At 33.4% G+C, this 17,660-nt stretch overlaps 1 protein-coding gene across 4 annotated transcripts in view; it reads right to left on the bottom strand.

The window, feature by feature from the left end:
• Positions 1 to 66: 66 nt before the first annotated feature.
• Positions 67 to 17,660, bottom strand: part of RTTN (rotatin) — an 89,356-nt gene continuing 71,762 nt past the window's right edge. For 2 of the 4 annotated variants that reach the window (XM_080581886.1, XM_080581887.1), the window contains exons 38-49: positions 17,297 to 17,450; positions 17,022 to 17,159; positions 15,857 to 16,068; positions 12,557 to 12,662; positions 10,217 to 10,311; positions 8,896 to 8,973; positions 7,843 to 7,969; positions 5,884 to 6,080; positions 4,107 to 4,374; positions 2,758 to 2,861; positions 2,334 to 2,400; positions 67 to 936 (exon numbers count right to left, since the gene is read on the bottom strand). In XM_080581886.1, the coding sequence (XP_080438012.1) occupies positions 854 to 936; positions 2,334 to 2,400; positions 2,758 to 2,861; positions 4,107 to 4,374; positions 5,884 to 6,080; positions 7,843 to 7,969; positions 8,896 to 8,973; positions 10,217 to 10,311; positions 12,557 to 12,662; positions 15,857 to 16,068; positions 17,022 to 17,159; positions 17,297 to 17,450 (1,629 nt within the window). In that variant the 3' untranslated portion in view covers positions 67 to 853. Of the gene's footprint in view, positions 937 to 2,333; positions 2,401 to 2,757; positions 2,862 to 4,106; positions 4,375 to 5,671; positions 5,764 to 5,883; positions 6,081 to 7,842; positions 7,970 to 8,895; positions 8,974 to 10,216; positions 10,312 to 12,556; positions 12,663 to 15,856; positions 16,069 to 17,021; positions 17,160 to 17,296; positions 17,451 to 17,660 lie in introns of those variants that run through there. The other 2 variants (XR_013947222.1, XR_013947223.1) reach the window with 2 other exon arrangements.

Raw genomic sequence — 17,660 nt, 5'->3', positions numbered from 1 at the left:
CTGAAAAACTTGTGACCACAGTTACATAGTAGCAGATCAAAGAAAGCACAGGCCTGGATAACATATTGTTTTTTGTTATTATTTATTTTTTCCTAAAGGAAAAGTTTTTGGAGGGTTTAGGAAATGGAAAGTAAAAGATTTTGTTTCAATATTTTCTATTTTCTATGATGTTGTAACTAAAACTGATGCACATATCTCAAACTGAATAAACTGGTTGTTAACATACCTGTCACTTGCAGTATCAGTAAGTGGGAGTTGTTTTTTTTTAAATTGTTAGCATTAAAAAAATGCAACAATTTTAACTGAAAGCTCCTTCAAAACTAAAACTCACATGTTGCTGTTCTATACCTAACAGGCATAACACAACATGACTGCCAACACTACAAGTTCTTAAATCTAAGTATATTTCCACTGTGCTTATCTGCAACATTACAAGTTATGATCCACCAACACCATATGCTGATGTGAATTAAAAAACAAACAAAACTTTATTCAGACCAAACTGAAACCACAATTCTAATAATTTACAGTAACAATTTCAATGCATAATTTAAGAAGATTACTGATTTTTCACATCTTTTTCCTCTGTACATTCATTCTCCTGTGTACATACTTTACATAGCAGCATCATTATAACTTCCCAACTGGGATTAGAATACAAACAGTCTGAGCCACAACTAGTGCAACTTCTTTGGTTCAAGGTGATCAACTCCTTCTTCAAAGACTTCATAAATTTCTTCCATAGCATGCATGCTACTTCCATAAATCCATGAATTAGAAGTCTTTTCTTTAAATTTCAGGCTCCCATTGAGTAATCTGTCCAATTTCAAGATAAGAATTCATCTGATAATCATTAACAATCAAGAAGCTGCACAACATTCTCTAAGCATTTTAAGTAGTAGGCATTTAGCTCATTCCCTTCTGGCTGTGGAGTAGCTAAAAAAAAGGAAAAAAAACAAGATGTGAACTTCTCACTGATTCTGAATATGAAATGATTTTTTTTTCAAAGATCATATCAAACACCTTGCTAGAATTCATCGTATTTTATAAGTATATCCACTATGTTATGAGTAGAAAATTTAGTAAAAGTACTTTATGTTGCAAAGTCTGTTTGTTGTTGTTGTTGTTTGCTTTTAAAAGGCTGTAATTAACGACATTTCCAAGACCCCATTCAGTTGTAACAAAAAAAAGTGAAAAATGCCTTTTGATTCTTCTGTGTTACAATAAGGTAATCCCCTGTTTTTGCTAAAACTTGTCCTTGGGAAAGGCAAAGTATGAAATGAAAAAGACCAAAAGGCATGTTGAAAAATTTATTCATTTGTACTTAGAAGAACAATCTACCATTTTAGCCATTTTTATACCATTTTAAACCATTTTGGTATATGAAACATTGCATTATATTATTGATATTGCACATACATATATTGCATGTATATTGATGGTTGACTTAGTGAAGGATGAATTTGAAATGGCACAATGATGAAATCAATGGATTACAATAGCATAGGACGAACTATCATGATCTGTTCTATGATCTACTTATTATGATACTGTCAAGTAGTGCTCAATGTAAGCAGAAATTTTATGACAATTCTGTCTTGCAAAATACTATGGGAACTTGGTATTACAAGCCTCTGCACTGATGAACCTATTTGATTAGGAATATAGAGCAAATGAAATCAGTAGGAAAACATTGGCTCAAAATGAAACTTTGCATGTGTTTCTAAGATCAGAGCCTGATGTGATTATTACCTACTAAAGCTGCAACGCCAGACCAATGTTTGAAAATCATTTCAAAATGAATGCTCTTGAGCTGAAGATAGCAATCTATCATATAAAAGCTATTCAAACTATAGTTATCTTCAGTTACTTGAGGAAAATACTCAAGCTTTCAACTAACTCATGGTACAGTATTTTAAGACTGGCACAATGATCTGTTCTGATCCCTTATCTATGTAGCTGAATCAAGTCAATTTGAGAACTGTTAAGCAAAGTATATGCTAGATGAAGACTTTCTTTTCACTAAAGTTTAAGAACTAACAAAGAAGCATCGCATGTAACGAAGAAAGCATTTTGCTGCAAACCAAATCAGACCTGTTCTTACAAACTAACCTGAGATTTAAAATTTAAAATTTGTTAACCATTTTACTATATCTGTACTTGAAAGATGCCTAGCTAAAAATCATCTGTACTCATGATTTTAGAGATGAAAGTATCCCCTCAAAATCTTATAGGAAAACAAAAAAAAAGTCATGAAGATATAAATTAAAATGCATTAGTGAGTTACTTGATGGAAAAATACATAATTGACATTAGTCGAAATTTAAACTTACTCTTCACTACAGAATAGGCCTCATCTATTTTTCTCCTTATTGATGGATTCTTCAGAGTCACTTTTGCCTGCAGCACACACAAACAAAATAAAATGACTTGATTTTTCCCCCCCATGTTAACACTTTAACAGCAAAGTTAACTCCTTTGTTTTCAACTAGAAAATGACAGTAATTAAGAATATGAAATGCTGGAATTTTAGAATTAGCAAATGACTTTGTCATCATCCAGAATGCATTTATGTAAGCAGTCTGAAATCACACAGGACAAGTTACTTATTATGTTGTTCAACCCCCCAGCCCAAGCACCTATGTTATTAACATAAGAAAATGGAATTGCTGGTGTAAGCTTTATTTTTTGTTTATTTCAAGGTTGCCATGTATAACAGTAAGATTACATTTTTTCAAGTATTTCTCAAATACTAACCTTCTGATAGTTGTGAAGCAAAGCCCAAAGTGAAGCTGCTCCTATTCTCTGAACTGCTTCACTATCACTTTCCAAACAGGTAGACAGCACTGCAATAGCCTTATCTAATGAGATAAAAACAAAACAAAAACAACCCTCGTCTAGAAAATATCATCAAATATACACATCTCTGTATTTTTATCCTTGGAGAGCACTTATTTCTATGACAAGTATTGGTATGGCAGAAGAATTAAAGTTATATTATCAGACTGATTAAATTTAAATATGCTCACAAAATTGAAATTAGTGTTTAAAAACACAAAAACAAAAACAATCAATGCTAAAAAATAAGCAATTGGTAATAAAACATGCACACGTTATGCACAGCCCTCAGATATGCACTGGAACTGAGGAAGCCATAAAACCTTTTTATAACTCCCAGTATCCACAACTTGAGCCATATCAGGATAGAAATTAAGATGTTTCTATTTTCCGTAGTAATTACTACATAGGTGATTTCTAACTGATGAGAAATATTTTAACCCTAGAGTAGGCACCTTAATATTCTAGCCTGACTCTGAAACCTTCAAGTCTCTTCAAGTCAGATTGTTCACTTCACAAAATTCACAGATAATGTATGTGAATAATGTACGCTTAATTAAGGCAGCAAATCAGCATTGCAGGGGAAAAAATGACAAGGATGGACACTATAAAAGACCTGCTGAGTAGTTATAAGGAAGACAGAAGCATTCTCTCTGCAATTAAATGGGAGAAAGAAACATGCTCTTTACAAGCAACTGAGAAAAGTTCTGTCCATGTTGTTACATTAAACATATACGTCATGATCATAACTTCGCCATTATTATAAACAGTTTCAGCACATGCCAAAACAAAAAAGTTTGTCTCAACAGCCATGATTTGCAGGAACTAATACGGTTTTGTCCAACAAAGTTATGAAAACCCATGGTAGAAATATTTAAAAATAATTATACATTGTTTCAGACAATGACACATGGAATCTCCCTCTAAAAAACTAGCTGTTTGAGAAAACTGTAAAAATACTTTAATTGTAAAAATAACTGTTAACTGTAAAAATACTTTAATTCATGTTGTATTACTATATTCAAATGTTCAGTCTCATGATATTTTTTAAATCTGTTTTGCTTTTCTTTTTGTTACAAATTCTTATTTTTAAGAGTATTTCTGACAAAAATAGCAGTTCTATAAGAACTTCTATGAAAATCATTTTAATATTATTTAGAAAGGCATTTCTATAAAGTTCTTGGTCAGCAACACAAATTACAATGAAAACATGGTATTTTTGAAGATATAACATTTTCTAATAGCTTAAATACCCTTTAGGCACTTACCATTAGCTAATATTTTGGGTTTATTTGCTGGACTAAAACAAATGTTATGTAGAATAAGTAGTGCTATATATTGGCTATTCTTGTGTTTGTTTTTACACATTTCCACAATCTGTTCTATAAAACCATTTATCTTCATAATCATTTGCTGTCCATCTTCTCCAAAAGATATGTTCAGTAGCAGCTTTAGCCAAAGAATACATATGTTACTAGGATTTTTATGACTTCCTTTTGGTAATGAAAGGGACAAAAAGTTCTGCAGGAAGTTACTCTGTCAGAAGGAAGAAAAAAGATATTAGGATATATAGTATTCCATGGTTTCTTCACTAATGTTTGACCTTCCAATCTGTATGCTTGATCAAAACCTAGTACTAATGTTTTTATTTATATAGTTTTATTTATATATAAATATATAAACATTTTAATATATATAAACATGTATGTGTTATATATTGTTTTATATATAACTTTATACTTTAAAGAATCCACATCTTGGTTAAAAAGTTAATATGGTATATGTAATCATTTATGTAGTAGATACTTAAAAGTTGGACCAACACAATACATGTATTTGAAGTACAATTTCCACCACTACATAAGCATTTTACTTTCTGCTTACTGTTTTTGCCCCCAAACGAGCCAGAAACAATTTAACTGAATCAATGCAGTATTTATCTAATGTGTTCTTGATTCCTTACTTATATGAACAAGTGTTAAATGTATAGTATCCTCCCCTTCATAGACAATGAGGGGGCATTCGGAGGAATGTCTGATATGCCAGGGGGCCATATCGACATCCAGGGGGACCTCAACAAGCTGGAGTAATGGGCTGACAAGTATCTCAAAGTTCAACAAGGAGAAGAATGTAGGGAGGAACAAACCCAGTACGTGCTGGGGGCCATCCAGCTGAAAAGCAGCTTTGCAGAAAAGGACCTGGGAGTCCTGGTGGACACCAAGCTGAACATGAAAGACATCGAGGCTCTGGACGTGTCCAGAGAAGGGCTACGAAGCTGGTGAAGGGCCTGGAACACAAGTCCTATGAGGAACAGCTAAGGGAACTGGGGTTGTTTAGTCTGGAGAAGAGGCTCAGGGGAGACCTTATCACTCTCTACAAGTACCTGAAAGGAAGGTGTGGGGAGCTGGGGGTCGGCCTCTTCTTGCAGATTACTAGAGATAGGACTAGACAGAATGGACTCAAAGTTGTGCCAGGGGAAGTTCAGGTTGGAAATTAGGCGAAACTTATTCTCAGTAAGAGCGGTTAGGCATTCGAATGGGTTGCCCAGGGAGGTGGTGGAGTCACTGTCCCCAGGGGGGGTTTAAGAAAAGGTTGGATGTGATGCTTAGGGACATGGTTTAGTGGGCAATATTGGTGGTAGGGGGATGGTTGGACTAGATGATCTTGGACCTTAACGATTCTATGATCCTATGAGTCAGCAATGCGCCCTTTCCACAAAGAAGGCTAAAGGTATACTGGGCTACATTAGGCAACGTATTTCCAGCAGGTGGAGAGGTGATCCTTTCACTCTAGTCAGTAATTGTGAGGCTGGAGTACCAATTCTGCCCCTTACCCAGCACATGAGAGACATGAGCATACTGGAGAGTCCAACAATGGGTCACAAAGACGATTAAGGGACTAGAGCATGTCACATATGGGGAAAGGCTGAAAGAGATGGGACAGTTTAGCTTTGATCACAAGACACTCCATATTGAAGTATGAGGGTTTATTAAGAAAAAGAAAGTGCATATATGACATTGTGAAAAATCAGTAAATATTACGTACCTTCTGAATAATGCCTTTACAGTCATGAGACAAAGCAAGGTTAGAAAGAAGACTGAAGAGCACCTGCTGAAATGGGCTGTTATCATTTGATACTTGGGAAGCCAATTTCAAGATGTTATACATTAATGAACTGCCAGCTGCACTTCGTACAGAAAGTGATGACTGTCCACCACTGACCCAACAAAGTGAAGTACAACCTTAAGGAAATTAAACATTTATCAGATGAGGAATGTACATATACATTAAAAAAAAAAGCTATCTAAAGAGTGGCTTAACAGCTCAAAGATCAAGCTGTGACTTTTAAAAGGAGTGGTTTTTTGTTTTGTTTTTTAATTCCTTTGAACCATAGTGAAGTCAATGGGATGTGCTTTGAATAGAAAAGTGACTCAAATGGAGCACTTTACAGGAATAGCAGTCTACTGTTCTAGAATCTAAGAGTTTATTCTGCTGTTAAAAAAAGCCATTGTTCTGTCTCGGAATGTATCCTGGTACATTATATCCAAGGCATTAAAAAATTATGTGACATAAGAATCCAAAGTGACCTTCTGAAACTGGTTCACAAATCGTGTCTGTGTACTCTGAAACTTTTATTTTCTTAAAGTACTTTTCTGAGAAATGAGTGTTGTCCGCAGCTACCATTACTTTGTACCACAGTACCAAGCAAAATACTATGCTACAGGACTACAAGCTCAAATTAGCACAGCAGCAGGGAACAAGTAAGTTGCCAATACAATGTTTATGCATGAATGTGCATGTATACATTTTAATTTAGTGGTATTTGCCAACTGCAACTGTGGTTAATTATTTACATGGCAAAAGTAAATAAAAACAAAACAGTCTTTAACCATTACAAACATCTGCATCATTTATTTGACTGCACTAAGGGAAAGCAGTTAATCAGCTCAAAGTAGATGAGTAAGTTTGGGTCACCTCAAAAATCAACAACTATGAACAGAAAGAGAAAACATTATTTATCCAAAACCTTATTAGCAAGAAGAATACAAATACCACCCAGAGGCAGAGGAACAAGAAAGACCATCAGAACTTTAAGCTTGATTTCTGGTATATCACAGAGCCTTATATTCCCTGCTTTTAAATCTATATCCTGTGGGTGGCTATTATATGCATGTATTTCTTAAATCCATATTAAAAAAAAAAAACAATACCTCATTATGAAAAAATACATTACAAACTGATTTGAGGTCTGGAGACATTAACTTAAAAAGAATATAAAAATGTTCAGATACGTTCAGTTAGTATATTTTAACTAAGCTAATTCTTAAAGGTGTGTTGATAGGGAGAAAACAACATATTTATATGGCTCTCTTCAAGCCACAAGCAAATTGTTATCTGAGTCAATAAACCAGGATATGGAATGAGGCTTCTAGTAGCGGGGATAATTACTCTGAGAATTTCCTCAAATGAAGAAAAAAATCTTTACACAAAATATACTTTCATCAAACACAAGTTAACTGAGCCCAATATATAAATAGAAGAAATATAACATGGAATTAAATTAGAATTTTGAATAATTCAAAACCAGAATCTTCTCAATAAGGGCTTAGATACAAAGCGTATAAAGTACTGATATACTGTTCTCTACGATACAATTCCCAAAGTTGTATTTCTACAGTATACTATTCAGTTTGGTAGGACTTTCAGAGTAACCCTCAAATATGGTTTGAATTAAATGTTATTTAATACTTTAACACAATTATATTCTTGTTAAAACCAACAGAGTGAAATGGGATCTGAGCAAAAGTCTTGAATGTATTAAAATCAAAACTGTTGATGTACTTTGATGGACCAGACCAGTGCTTTTATACTCTGCTGTTATGGTAGAAATTGACAAATTGACATTCTTTTCCTTTTATGCTTTTTTCTTTTTTTTTTTTAATGCTATCCTAATTATTCTTTCAAAATATGTTGATGTATTACATCACAGAATGACTCTCATACCTGCAGGATAGTTTGCAGTGTAGACACAAAGCAAATGCAGAGCAATTTCCATTGAGGAGTCATCTATTAAAAACCATGGCCATAGCAAATTCAGAACAGGAACAAGATGAACTTTGAGTGCTGCCATCTATGAGAACATGAGGAAGAATGAAAACTACTATATTATTAAATACTTTGAAGTATAAACAAAGTGAGAAAAGCATTCTTTTTATCTTGTTGAGTCCCATTAGTTTGGTTTAAAGGACTGAACAGAGAGAAGCAAAACCCCACAACATTAATGAAAGGTCCATGATTCCAACAAGACATTTATAGCATTTATATTGTTCAGTTGTTCATACTTCAACTTCTTCAGTGAATACCTTGAAATTATTTTTAGTGATATATATGCTACACTTTATAAACCATATAGTATTATAGCATCTCTTAGTATTAAAATATTTTGGCAGCAAGTTCTCAGGTATATATCCATATTTTTGTTTCAGTTCAGCTTCGTAATATATGGTTACTGAATATTATTTGCTAGCAATTAAATTTAGTGCTCTGGAGAATTACATCAGTAAGCCAAACTTGTCTAGAACCACTGTAAAATGTTTTAATTACTGAGAGACATGCAGATAAAAGTAAAGATTTATTCACTCCAGCTGTGATTGTTGAAGAGCTACCTATTCTAGAGTTTTATTCTACTCCAATTAAACTAACTGGAACTCAAAAAGCATGGAAATAGAAGAATGCAGTTCTACAGAGCAAATAATAGAAAACTTCAATTATTAACAACGTCCTTCTTTCCTTCAAGAAAATGTCTCTGCAGATTCTTGACGAAAACAGGAAAAATGCTCAACAATAATCTCATCTATTTTTTTTCCTTTGTGTAAAGGTAAAGTTCTTGATTCTAGAAAGGAAAAGTTGCATCAGTGTAGCCAAAGCACTGATATATGGGAACCTTAGGGATAAGCAAATGTCTGATGCAGGCCCATAATTTACATGGTGTTCTGTATACAAAAAGGGGACTAACACATGCCTTCAAGAGGGGCACTTCTGGAAGGAATTACTTACTTTGCATTCTTCATTCTGAAAGAGGCAGTTTCTAAGGAGCTGCATAGCACATCTTAACTGCTTGTTAAGGCTATCCTCCTATTGAGAGAAAAATACTTGAAGATCACCAACACAAACAGAATTCATTTTGTGCAATGAAGGAAACATATTTCAATGGAGCAGTGCAAATCTAAGGTATCAATGTTCAGGTCACATATCTTCCACAGAGTTTCGTTCTGATTTCAGGTCAGATTAATCTCAGCTATCTTAAAACACTTATACTAAAGACATTTACAGCAAGTTACTTGGACACCTCCTCCTGTCTCTTTATAACTCACATTAATTCTAGGGGAACTGACCAGGCCAAATGCAGAGATCTGTAATGTAGAGCTCCATTTCTGTTACAACTAATGTAGAATTGGAGGGAATGCTTTCTGTGTTCGATTTGTTCCATCCTAAAGAAGACATCTAAAAAAAAAGTCAGATGAATCACTTCCTAAAAGAACCTATTTTTCTTCCCTAAACAAGATAAAACAAGGATAAAAACAAGGATAAACCAACTCTATCTTGCAGATCTCTGTATTTGGTCAAACCGACACATCCTTATATTCCCTCTGTCTTAGCTCCCTATCCTTAACACAGGAAAGTTTCCAACCTGATAAGAACAGTACAAAGATAAATACAGACCTTTGGACAGTGAGGTACTATACAGACATTCAAGTATTCAAGTGAACAAAATATCTATCCTCATGGTACTGCTCTGACACTAAAAGACTAAAGATGGCTGACCTCTAACTTCTACAAGGTTGATACACAAAACCACTTCTGAAAGATGATCTAATTCCAGTAAGCTTGTTCAATCCAGAAGACTATTTCTGTTTTATTAAGTATAAAGGAAAGAAGAGGTAAAGTAGGATTCATGCTTAGTCTCCAATATGGTGAAGAAACTGCTTACTTATAAATCATACCACGTAAAATTGTTGACAGTCAAAACAAAAGAAATATATACGTCATCATTACAAACACATTTATGAGTGGTGTGTCTCATTTTTAAATAAACAAGATGCTAATTCAAAAAATTCCTTCAAGAACATAATTCTGGGTGTGAGAGCAAGTTGATGAAATAATCAAGTTTGCAAAAGCTCCATACTCAGGGACTCTTAAAGAAGCCCTATTATCCAGAACCACCACAAGTTGTCATTTACTCTGACTCACCTGTGACAGCTACCAACAGTATCCATGTCAATGAAAAAAAAAAAGGGGCTGAGAAGTGCCATATTATGTCAGGGTGGGTTTTGTTTGTTTGGCTAGTTGTTTTTGTTTGTTTGTTTTTTTGTGTTACCTTTTTTCTCTGTGCTTTCCCAGGCTTTAGAGAATCCAAATTCAGCTGTGCATGAATATGTTTCATCTGTTCTATACAATTGTCAACCAGGTCAACTGGAAGACAAAAATCATTAATATTTAGAAGATCATTCATAATCAAAGGAATTCAAAATACCCTTTAAAATATGAAGTTTCAAAACTATTGAAAAGAAAACAATAATAAAAAACTAAGAGGATGGGTTACTAACAACATCTGGCAATATGACAATGGCCATTATGGAACATAAAATATCTTGCTTGCAATGATCTTGATTGCTGTTACCCTCCTGAATTGAAATTTAAGGATTCAGTTCTACAAATTCTGTAACTTATAGTATATTATCTTTATATCAGAAAATAACTACTACAGTTTCTGAGATGGATTGTGTCTAGTAGAATGATCTCAAGAACCAAAAATATATTTAGGTCCTCTTGCAACACATTCCTGTGAGAGGAATGTCCAAAGGAGGGACTGATAAAATGGAAGGGGGAGGGTGATTTTTGACGAATTCTTTTTATGATCTTTTTCAAAATACTCCTAGCTCCGTATTAGTTACAAGTCGCTGAAACAAGACAGACAGTTGTCAAAGATGGAGACTGTTAGGCTAGCATATGAAAATGAATTGGGAAGAAGAGGATAACAGATCAATTCTTCAGCTTATTTTCAACAATGCTGCACAGAAGACTAAAATTTCAAAAGGTTAGGGCATGCATTTATCTCACTTAAGTCTTTCCCCACCACAGTAGATTTGCTATATCCAAGGTGAGACAAAGAAAAGCAAATGTTCAATTGACTCCAAGTGAAAAATGTTAATTTATTAGCATCTAGAGTTCCTTAAGTTATTTCAAGATCATTACATCATGGGATAATTCACGTTGGACAGGATAGCCTCCAGAGGTCGTGTAGACCAACATCCTGATCAAAGCACAATCAGCTCTATCAAACAAGGTTTACTTGGCCCCTCATTCAGTTAGCTCTTGAAAATCTTTAAGGACAGAGGCCATGTAATATGTCTGGGCAACCTGTTCCACTAGACTGCCCTCAAACTGAAAAATTTGCTTTATGGACAGTCTGAATCTCTTTCATTTCAATTTACGCCCATTATCTCTCATCTTTCAATACCATGCACTACTGTGGAAATCTGTCTTCTTCACAACCTCATACATACTACTGGCAGGTTGCTATTAGGTCCCCCTCACAGCCTCATTTTGTCCAGGTTTAACAAAGCCAATTGCCTCAGTCTCTCCTCCGAGGCTCCAGACCCAGACCACCTTGGTGGCCACCTACTGAATTTGCTCCAGTTTGATGATATCTTTCTTGTACTGGGAAAAATCTGGATACATTATTCCTGATTTGGCCTAGCAAGTGCTAAGTAGAAGGAGATAATACTTTCCCTTAATTTACTCTCTGTGCTCCTGCTACTGCAGCTCAAGATGCTATGCTGTCAGTCTTCTCACATTCAACTTGCTGCCTACCAAGACCTCAAGGTCCTTTTCAGTTGCCCAGTCAAGCTGTACTGTTGCTGCTCTCTGGGTGCAGGACTTTGCATTCGTACATTTAAAAGAAGTCCTTAAGACATCTTCTTTAAATATAAGCTAAGCTAAGCTATTTCAGTGCAATCTGGGTTTAAAGGACCAACAAACCAACAGAGAGATAGAAGTAACTAGAAAGCACCCAGGACAAAATACACACTTGTGCTGATCAAGAGATATTAAATGTACGGTACAAAAGAAATGCAAATTAACTGGTCTCCCCTGCATTCTGGTAGACTCAAAAAGTCTCTTTTTAGAGGTGTTTGTTTTATGACTGTAAAAACCTTAGGCATGGAAGATGTTGCACTGCAAGAGAAGGTTCTATTTAAACTGCAAAATGGGAAGAAAGAAACAAAGAGGCACAAAAGAATGAAACCGAAAAAGTATTTTTGTTGTCTAGGTATGGACAGAACTGAGAACACAGGGCATGCCTTCACCAACAAACCTCTATTGGCATAAAGTTAAATAAGAAATGGAAGAATTCTTTAAGACACTCCTAGTGTGAAGACATCTCCAGTTTTGAATGGATGGATATGCTGCTAGCTGTAAAAGCTCACAGCACTTCTCATTCTAACATATAACAATATTTTAACCATGAATTTTTGGACTGGACAAAACAAAATATTATCTGTAGCTGAAAGTTTTAATTATTAATAAAATTTCTCCATTAAAATATACAAAAAATTTCTCTGAAAACTAGGTCTTTTATTTTGACAAAGGACATTATAATTTAAAAACTGAGAAATTTGATTTATAAAGCATTTAACACACATTTTTAAATGCTTACCTTCTAAAGCACATTTCTGGGCATTTTTACTGACAGCCAACAGAGACAGCAATGCACTTACAGCAACTTCCTTCAGCACATCTTTTGAAGATTTCCTTTCACAGACCTACAAATAAAGCAATTTCATCACCATAATGAAAAAGTGATCACATTAAAAGTAGTATTCATAACATAAATATGTTACCAGAGTCTATATGCTCATTCTGATGATTCACCACTATATTCCTATCTGGAATTCTCCCTTCTCTACATTCATGTTTATAGTTTATTTACATTGAAGTGTTTCATTATTTTCTCTACGTAAAAGAGATGAGAGAGTGATGGAAAGGGAAAATATTTCTGAGCCCACTCCTTTTATTCTTTTCTTAACATGCTACTTTCCTAAAGCCTTGATACTGGCATTCCACAGACCATTTCTAATATTCAGGAATACTATTACAGACAACTTACTGACATACTTCAGTGCAATTTGACTTCCCTTCAACAGAATGAGAAGGAACATTACATATCAGTGAAATTAGAGTAAAAATATCATTGACCCAGATAATTTTAAAATACTCTTCCAACAGGATAAAAATGGCAGCTTATTTTTGTACCCCTTATCTTTGTCTTTGTGATTACCTTGCATTTCTAATAATGTAAATATAAACTCTATACTTTCAAAGGAATATATTTGGAGTCATATAACAAGAGATTTAAAAAGACTGAGAGCTGTCTGTGCTTTATATATTATCTACTGGAGAATTTTATCTGTCTAGCAATTTTCCCCAAAAATATGTTTCCCATGTAAATGAAAATGGTATATACTGTAATCAGAAGAATACAGTAAAGTTGGAACTGATGCTGGATTATGGCAAAGGAAAAATATATTTTGAAGTTAGCCTAAAATGCAGCATCCAAATAAAAGCTTACTTCAGACAGAAATCTTGTAAGTACCTAACCATAGGACTACCTAAATTTTACACTGCTACACGTACATCACATATTCAACCTCTTATTAGCCTCTGTCCTCTAACTAGTAATTGCCTAATATATTTGTCAAATTTTAAGATGCAATAAAATATCAGTGTTTTCCCTAGAGTTATCACTTACTGATGTGTTCAGTGCCACCACAGAACTAAAAATGTCAAGAGATAAGGACTAGTATGTTAATGACTTGAAAAAGAAGACATTTCAATATAGACAACTGACAGAAAATTAGATCAACAAAGCATGGACATGGGACTTCTGTGATTTAGTCATTCAGAACCTTTCAGCCTGTTAAATTGCTACTTGTTTATATATATTTTTAAATGAATATTATAATCATTAAGTAAAAATGAAACAAAACAAAAATAAAACAACAAAACGTATTTCCCCATCAGTCTCTTGGGTGTTTTCCTTTGATTAAAATACTATGTGGTCAGTTAGAACTGATTAAATAACTATGCTTGGTTGTACTACATTTGTGTGTATATACATATATACGTACGTTTATTTATATTTTTTAAGTTTCCATTTTGTCTATTTTCTAAATTTTACCCTAAAATCTAGCAAAAAGTCCATCCTTTTTTGAAGCATATTCTTTTTTTTTTTATTTTCCTTACTCTGCAATTAAGATTTGCAGATTATAATAAAAAGGATAATTTATGTCAATCATAGGGAACACAAATAATTAATAATTAATTGATGACTACCTACTAGATGAGTGGAAAAAACAGCTATATGTAAACTCATGACACCTTCAAATAGCACATCCTGTGGTTTTAGCTTATTAATATTATGGCATTATGCTTAAAAATTCCCATTCACATCCTTTTTTATGTTAGTTAATTATTTGCTTGAGTGCTTCTCTTTGACCATATTTACCGTCACTGATTATATTAATAGCTTACTTTACATACTATAGCCTCCTATTTCAACTGTTTCTCAATGACCACCATGTGAAAAATAAACGAGTAAATGTAACTAAAATGTATATTCTCTGCTCTTCAGAAAACTGAATCTGCTTCTTTCCTAATTCTGTTCTTTTTGAGGATCATAGCAGATATATACCCCTTCATGTAATATAAGAATGGGTTATCTTTTCAGCTCTTATTTGAGGTTATTCTACAAGAATTCAGCAACCATAGGAAGAGAGCAGATGAGATGATACTAAGACAACATTATATTGGTCATACTATGTATCATAAACACGTATCAATTGATACATACTCAACACACAATATTTTACATAGCAAAATAGGTCTAAACGTGATGATAAAAAAAAGTTAAGAAAGTGACTCCAGAACACTAGAAATTGAGAGTTACGTTAGGTTTTATGAAACTTGTGTCTTGTAGTCAAACACTACTGAACTATATTAAATAAATAAATAAATAAATAAATAAATAAATAAATAATAAATAAAAAGCATTGGTAAATGGAAGTGTTTCAGTTTCAGCAAATGTTTTAGTATGTTTACTTATGGATCAATGTTATTGTTACAGTGACAAACTGCACATATTTTAAAGGACAATGAGTACAGAGACAGAATCGATGATGTGAGGGAAGATGGACATAAATTTCATATACAACTTGTGTTATTGCTAAGTAATGGAAGATTTTAATTTTTACCTCCATTTATTTACAGACTGTTATTTTGGGCAGTACAAAAAAAGTATAAATAAAAATAATGAGATTACTGTAGGAAAGAGAATATTCAGAATGAGTATCTTAAAAAACATCTTGTCACCAATATATATTATGCTAGGCAACACGTTCCTGAGAGACTTAATGAAAATATGCTACCCGGACGACTTAAAACTAGTTTGGAAAAATACAGTAATATTAAGTGTATTTAAGCACAATATTGCTCTTACATTATCTGGGAATGAACTGAAGGGCTTACTGGTTCATTCTGATTCACAATTTTTACAAAGAGTTTGTTAAGAACAAAGATGCTGTGATTTACAATGGGGATAATTACAGCTTGAACCTTAAAATCTCATTTAATTTTTGGAAGAACAGGAAGATAGAACACCATATCAGTATTTGATCAGATATATTCTATACAAGAAATATCATCTTCCCTACATAAGACTTCATCCCATCCTGTTGTTGCATAAAAGTAATGGCCAAAGAACTTCCTAGGAGTGGCTTCTTTGCAATTTCTCTAACTTATTACATGAATTTCAAAAATGAGTGTAATAGATATCTCAGGTGAAAGTTGTCTCAGTTCATAACTGGAATCAACTGATTTTTCATTAGACAACAACATTCCTTTAACAAAGTACAAAAAAGCAAAAATATATCCCACAATCACATTATTAAACTTTAAATACCTGAATAATTAATTCAGTAAGTTGAATTACTGATGTTTGACATCCTCCAACGTGATCTAAAAGAAAGCTAACAGTTGAGTTCTGACATATACTCTGTTTATCTTGGAGCTGTCGTCTTCCTTCCTCACTCAAAAGGACAGAGAGGAACTGTAAACTAGCCATAAATAAAGCAGGATATGTGGTTGACAGATGAACACAATCACAAATGGTATCTGAAAGGTTAAATAAAAAAAGATTTTTATATTTCATTCTAAGTAACACTTAAATGCTTCAGAACTCAGAAACTTATCAAAGAAAGTACTAGCCAAGAAGCTGCTATATTAGTGTACTACATAAGGAATTCTACAAATTCTACATATTTTGACAGTAAGTCTTTTTGATACTAAGTCTAAGAAAAAAGTTTGCTCTAGTAGTTTGAATGAATTAATCGTCCTGCATTAACTGGATTATAAAGTTAAAAAAAAAAAAAAGCAATTGCCATTTGCTAAGTCATTTGTTTTACAATTGTCTGAACTCTCCTCATTTTATTCAAAAGCTTACATTATAGTACTGACAGTACTCATTAGCTGCTTTACGTGAAATTGGATTTGAGTTTACCCCCATCATTTAACATACACCTGGTAGAAATCACAAGCTTGAATGATGCTCATACTTGGGTTTCTCTAAACATATTAGAGAATCTTGGTGACCTTGGAGTCCTCACTAAGCAAGTAATTAACAGAGGAATAATTAAAAAAAAAAAAAAGAAAAATACCCACCCACAAACCACATGTATAATAATCTTGAATTGCTGTATCCCTTAGTTTATTTTAAAACTTTTTGCTTTCCTTTTGTGTAAGATAAAACAAAAATACATGCACAGGGAAAATAAAAAAGTGCTAATGGATCATTTCAGGCTCTATTTGCTGTAACCGATTGAGATTTACAGCTAGAATTACTACCCCACATATAAAAACAAGATTTGTGAATTTATATTGCAGTTCAAAAATTAATCTGATGGTATAAGGAAGAGATAAAAAAGTTCATTTGAAAAAGTCAGTCAAACTTTCTGTGTACATTTATGTTTGTAATTTTGGATATACCATTGACAATCATTTAGTAGCATCTAAAGAGGTATGCCTCTTCTATTTATTTAATTATTTTATTAGTTACCAGTAGTTATTACCAATTATGGCTGTACAGTGATTTGCAAGAGCTGCTGTCACAAATGGAAAAGATATTTGGCTATTCTTCCACAATAATGTAGTTAGAAGGTTGAAGAGGTCTACCCATGTGTCACGAAGTACAGATGTTAACTCAGTATCTGCAAAGATAATACAGAAAAATCAAATTATTTACACATGCATACAAATCTGGATAGCTGAAGTGACAACTTTAAATGATACTTAAATAAAGACCTGCTGCTATTTGGCTATACTGGAAACAAAGTTCTTTATTTACCTAGCCCATCTTTACAGCGAATGGAGAGAATAGCGAAGGTATTTCCCAAGAGAGGTTTCAACAGTTCATCCTGGATTACAAGCTGAGAGTCCACTAGTAAACATGATTTCAGAAGCCTGGACACAGATGATAAGTATTGAAGTAGCAATAGTACCTGTTAAATATTTTTAAAATATATGAAATAAAAGCCATACATTTGCACCTTCCGTATTCTTTAATACATTAACTCAATTGATTTATAACATTTTGAATGAATATATACCACTTGAAAGAAAAAATAAGATGCAAACTAAAAATTGTTCTCTTAATATGTACTGTAGTAGATGAAACAAAATTCCTAGTCTTGAAACATGTGTGTAATCAA

This window comes from Anser brachyrhynchus (genome assembly GCF_964034855.1).
Source record: "Anser brachyrhynchus genome assembly, chromosome: 2".
Classification (NCBI taxonomy): Eukaryota; Metazoa; Chordata; class Aves; order Anseriformes; family Anatidae; genus Anser; species Anser brachyrhynchus.
This window is presented reverse-complemented; position numbering and strand designations above follow the sequence as displayed.